The sequence below is a fragment of the Microtus pennsylvanicus genome, chromosome 1 (assembly GCF_037038515.1).
Source record: "Microtus pennsylvanicus isolate mMicPen1 chromosome 1, mMicPen1.hap1, whole genome shotgun sequence".
Classification (NCBI taxonomy): domain Eukaryota; kingdom Metazoa; phylum Chordata; class Mammalia; order Rodentia; family Cricetidae; genus Microtus; species Microtus pennsylvanicus.
In genome coordinates this window covers 74,509,633-74,515,192 of record NC_134579.1, presented here as the reverse complement: position 1 = coordinate 74,515,192, position 5,560 = coordinate 74,509,633, and the positions used below count along the sequence as shown (strand labels likewise).

General features: G+C 39.2%; 1 protein-coding gene across 1 annotated transcript; it reads right to left on the bottom strand.

Moving 5' to 3' along the window:
* Positions 1-714: 714 nt before the first annotated feature.
* LOC142839689 (olfactory receptor 2AJ1-like) lies at positions 715-1,656 on the bottom strand. Its single transcript, XM_075955945.1, has one exon. The coding sequence runs from the start codon at positions 1,654-1,656 to the stop codon at positions 715-717; it is 942 nt and encodes a 313-aa protein (XP_075812060.1).
* Positions 1,657-5,560: the final 3,904 nt, after the last annotated feature.

The following is a 5,560-nucleotide window of genomic DNA, read 5'->3' as shown; positions in this document are numbered from 1 at the left end:
ATTGCAAAACATGTTGCACTTCAGTGACAGAGTATGAAATTTGCAAGTTTTGCACAGTAGCAAAGGTAATCAAAATAAACAAGTAAGAAGCATAATATCTACAAAATCATGAAATTCAAAATCCCACATTGAGGTCTTTACAGAAAAGTACATAATACAGAGGGGTAATGTGCAGTACTCTTTAGTAAGGATGACTCCTAAGCTACAGTAGTACGATGACATGCTAAAATGTATTATGATCAGTGTAGAAAATGCTATCACAAAAGAAAAAAGGGCATTTCCAGCAATTATAACTTATGATGTCTTCTTTCAAGTTACTTTTTGTATTTTCTTCATGCAACAAGGATTATTCGAAATATTGTATGTGATATGATTAAAATTTTCCCTAATTAAAACATTGTTTTCTACTCTGTTGCTAATAGTAGAACAAACTAACCAGCTTTAATAAAAATGTTTGTTCTTTGCATTATTTTGGAAAATTGCTAGAAAATTTGTATACATAATTCTACAATATGTAGAGAATATATACATACACTAGCGATATTTTCAGAATCTTTTTAGATAATACGTTTTTGTTGTCTTAGCACAGTATAGCATGACTTTACTATAGGGCGTCTGAATATGAGATGTAGATTACACATTATTCTCAAGTAAATGTGTGAGCCAATCTAAGGAAGTGAGTTTGGAAAACCCGAAAAGCAGGTATTTTTCTATTCATTTTTTATTCAGAAAATTATTTTGGACAATGTTTTTCACAGCCATGAGGACATCTTTATTCCTAAAGCTGTAGATTATTGGGTTGAGACTGGGTGTCAAGATGGTGTAGAATATTGCCAGAAACTTATCCTGGCCTGGAGTGTGGTGTGAGCGAGGTCTCATATATGTGAAAATGAAGGGCCCATAGTACATTATGACCACAACCATGTGGAAGGAGCAGGTGGACAAGGACTTCTGTCGGGCCCCTGATTGCATTTGGAAGACTGGGAGGAGAATTTGCACATAAGATATAGAGATGATTGAAAATGGAATCAGTAGGAAAATGATGCCACTGACATAAACTCCTCGCTCATAGCGTGATGTGTCTACACAGGACAGCTTCAACATGGCAGGGACTTCACAGAAAAAGTGATCAATGGCCCTTGAGTGACAAAAAGGAAAGTGGAGTGCAAAAGATGTGTGGACTATGGAGTTAAAAACCCCCACAAGCCAGGAACCTGAAGCCAGGAACCCACTGGTGTTGTCCCTCATCAGCACAGGATAATGAAGTGGATGGCAGATGGCCACATATCGGTCATAGGACATGGCTGCCAGGAGAAGGCACTCACCTCCTAGCAAGGTGAGGGACAGAAATATCTGGAAGCCACAGCCTGCGAAGGAAATAGTTCTGCTGCCTGACAAATAGTCAGCAATCATTTTAGGCACAATGTTGGAAATGTGCAAGATATCCATGAAGGAAAGATGGCTGAGCAGGAAATACATAGGGGTGTGGAGTCGAGAATCCCTGTGGATTAGGAGGATCATGAGGGCATTTTCTGTTATAGTCATAATAAAAATGAAAAATATAAATGAGAAAAACACCTGACTCGTTTGGGAAGACGAGAACAAACCCAAAAGGATGAAGTCACTGCTGAAAGTGTGGTTCTCATTTTCCATCATGTCTCCTCCTATTTTACCTAGAAAGAGATGGTTATTTAATTAGAAAAGAGAAGTAAAATCTTATGCTCACTTATACATGTTTATGTAATAAAACAAGTTGATATATAATGTGTATTCACCATTAAATGCATCATAAAGGTTCTCATAGTGGGTACATTATACAATATATAAATTAATTTGACCTAACAAATTAAAAAATTTAGTGTGGAATGAACCTTTTATATATTTTGTCTCATAGCTGCAATTACTTGATTATGTTTTACTTAAGTCCAGTCGTTTCTCAAATATATCTTTTACATCTGCACAACACTTGTAAGCTTCACTCGGGACTGCTATGGGTGGGGTTCTCTTCCAGAGCTCTACCTAGAACCTGGGCATGGTAAAATCATTCATTAATTAACTGAACCTGCTCTTTTGCATTCTGTTCCACCCTGACATTTTGGGTAAAAGAAAATGAGCTCCAGTTATGAAATAAAGGAATAAAGAATTACACCAGCATGGATTGTGTAGGTGATTTCTTTTTAATATCTTTTTTTAATTTATTAGATTAAAAAAACAAAGTTCCTACTCCCCTCCTCCCAGTCTCTCCACACACCCTCCCACCCCACTCCCATCTAATCCTCAGAGAGGGTAAGGCTTATTGTGTAGGTGATTTGATGCTGAGTTTAATACAATGGATAAGATTGTCCATGATTAGTTTTCCAAATATTCAATACTTTTTAAAAATAACACTGAGATTAGTCATCTGTCTGGGTGTGAGACAGAGAGAGAGAGAGAGAGAGAGAGAGAAAGAGAGAGAGAGAGAGAGAGAGAGAGAGAGAGAGAGAGAGAGAGAGAGAGAGAGAGAGAACATTCTCTATATCTAAAAAGTTCTTTTTCATGAAAGTTATTTTAGGGTATTTAACTTACATAGGCCATTATAATACAGTTAGCCGAGCAAGTAGCTTAACTGACCTACATGGGAAGCTGCATATGATTCATTGTTCTTACCCACTTGGTGATTCAGATTGTATGTAATTCTCACTGGTCAATGCACCACTAAAGTCACTTTGAGAAAAAGGTAGATAGTGAGAAAGCCTTGGAGGCTATGGATGAAAATTACAAGAAGTAATGCTGCCATGAGAGCTTAAACTTTATCACTTCTTGTCTTCTTAAGGGAGTTTGTGGGATCCCTATAGGAGAAAGAATTCAAAATATTGGATGGGAATATTTGGGCAGCTTTGCACTCAGATATACACATGAATGTATACTTGGGAAAAGCAAATAGATATTCCTAAGACAGCCAGTGTGTTGTTCTAAGTTCATTTTACACCAACTGTTTGTGTATGTGTGTGTTTGTCTAGTAGTTAACATTTAACTATGTGCAATCACTACAGACTTACCATATATCTACCTGTTTCTACCTGTCAGCCAGATTTAATGGAATCATACATGTCACAATGTCATCAAATTCATAATGCCAGGTACTGAGCTATTACACTAATCCCCTTCAATAACCTTCACCTGGCAAACCCATGAATGAGCATTTATAATTCTAGAGGTCATAGATTTATAAAGGTGCTATTTTGTGCAATTGGAAAAGCTTCAAATCTTACCTGTGTCCTCTTCTAAACACCTATACACAAATCACAACTTCTGCAAGTTATGACTCTATAAACAGTGTTCATGTAGAATGTCCTCTCAGATCGTATGACCTATGTGTAGAAACGGTGGTTCTAAAGGTACATTCTTTCCCTTTCTTCCTATTGAACAAGGTTTACACAGATTCAGCACCACACATATAATCCTGTGTTTTTCATTCTTCCTGAAGCAGTAGAATGTGGTTAACGATGCAGTTCTGAAGCACTGTAATTTTCTGGTGGGTCAAGCTAAGTTTCTTATTCTTTAAACTCATTATCATAATAAACCTTCAATTCAAACTTCATTTTCCTAATTTTTTGAACATCAAGAGGGAGGAGGGGGAGTAGGGAAGCAAGAGGGGAATGGGAGGAGGGGAGGAAGTGGAAATTTTTTAATAAAAAATATAAAAAACAGGAAAAGATTCTGGCAATATCGTTGATTTAGTCATAATAGTTATAACCATACATTGTTCAGCATATTAGAATTTCAAGAAATATTTTAAACAACTCTTGTTTACTAAACTCTTAAGGGATTTTGTTGTTGTGAGAAAGGAAGCCCAGGGTTACTTAAAACACAACATTTAATCCAAGCTAAATTCAGCTTGCAGCAATCTCCTACCTCACAAGTACTAGAATTATGGGCCTGTCCATATAGAATCTTATAACCATTATAACTTTTCAAACTACAGCATGACGCCCACAGAGATTAGGCAATTTTCATTTTAGGCTGTCTGGCTTATCTGCTGTGTAAACTGGTCCTGATGTCAGCAGTCATAGTCAAAATGATGCATCATGTCCATCCAAACTTCACTTCATTCAACAAAGCAATCCATTTGTAGCACCTTGTTCTTTGAAACAGGAGAGTAAGCTGTTCTGTTCAGATATATGTTGTGTGAATGCTGCTGCATGTTGTACAGATATGTAGTGCTCAGGCTATTACAATTGGTCTTTTCCAAAGGAAACCCTTTTAGTTTCCGCCCGCAGACTGCTCTCCATTTTAATGATGACCGTGACAACCTGCATGCCATTGCAGCCTGATGATTCTGGAATTTTGCCAGTGCCATTCTAATGTTTTAGGCTTTTCCAAGGTCAAACATGCTGTGAGACTGACCAGTATAGAGAGTCCACAGGACCCTAGACAGACTGTTAAACAACTAAATTCAAATATTCACTTTGAATATATGTCTTTATGTTGTTGCAGACTCATGTGCCCCTGGACACTTAACCTGCCTGTATTCTTAGCCCTCAGGCACAGCCTCATGAACAGTATGTATGTCTTACTAGCTAGGTGAGACCCCAAGAACCTGACCCATACATGCCATCCTTATACTATCAGGAAAAGCTCAAGTACCACAGCTTGCACATCAGCCTAAGCATATTCAGCTATTTGTCATATTCTTTCAACCTGAACTCAATGTCAAGCAACTGAACAACAAGTCTACCAAGTCCTGATACATGACCTGAAACTAAACAAGCTCAGACAATAACATAAGAGACAAAGTTCCACTCAATGGAAGTAGCATATGATACCACATCAGCTACACAAGCAGTGAAACAAAGCCTTATGACTAGGAATCATTACATAAACAATATGAAAAACAGATGTTATGCTTTCCAAAAAATTGGGATCTTGGGGGTGAGGTGGGATGGGGGTAAGGGGAGATGGGGAGAGAAAAGTGAGAAGGGGAGGATGGGGGGAACTTGGGGAAACAGGATGATTGGGATAAAGGAAGGTTGGATAGGGGAGCAGGGAAGCACATATCTTAGTTAAGGGAGCCACCTTAGGGTTGGCAAGAGACTTGGACCTAGAGTGGCTCCCAGGTGCCCAAGGCGATGTCCCCAGTTAGTTCCTTGGGCAGCTGAGGATAGGGAACCTGAAATGACCCTAGCCTATAGCCATACTGATGAATATCTTGCATATCACCATAGAACCTTCATCTGGCGATGGATGGAGATAGAGACCCATACTGGAGCACCGGACTGAGCTCCCAAGGTCCCAATTAGGAGCAGAAGGAGGGAGAAGATGAGGAAGGAAGTCAGGACCACGAGGGGTGCACCCACCCACGGAGACAGTGGAGCTGATCTATTGGGAGCTCACCAAGGCCAGCTGGACTATGACTCAAAAAGCATGGGATAAAACCGGACTCTCTGAACATGGCGAACAATGAAGGATGATGAGAAGCCAAGGACAATGGCACGGGGTTTTAATCCTACTTCATGTTCTGGCTTTGTGGGAGCCTAGCCAGTTTGGATGTTCACATTCCTAGACCTGGACGGAGGTGGGG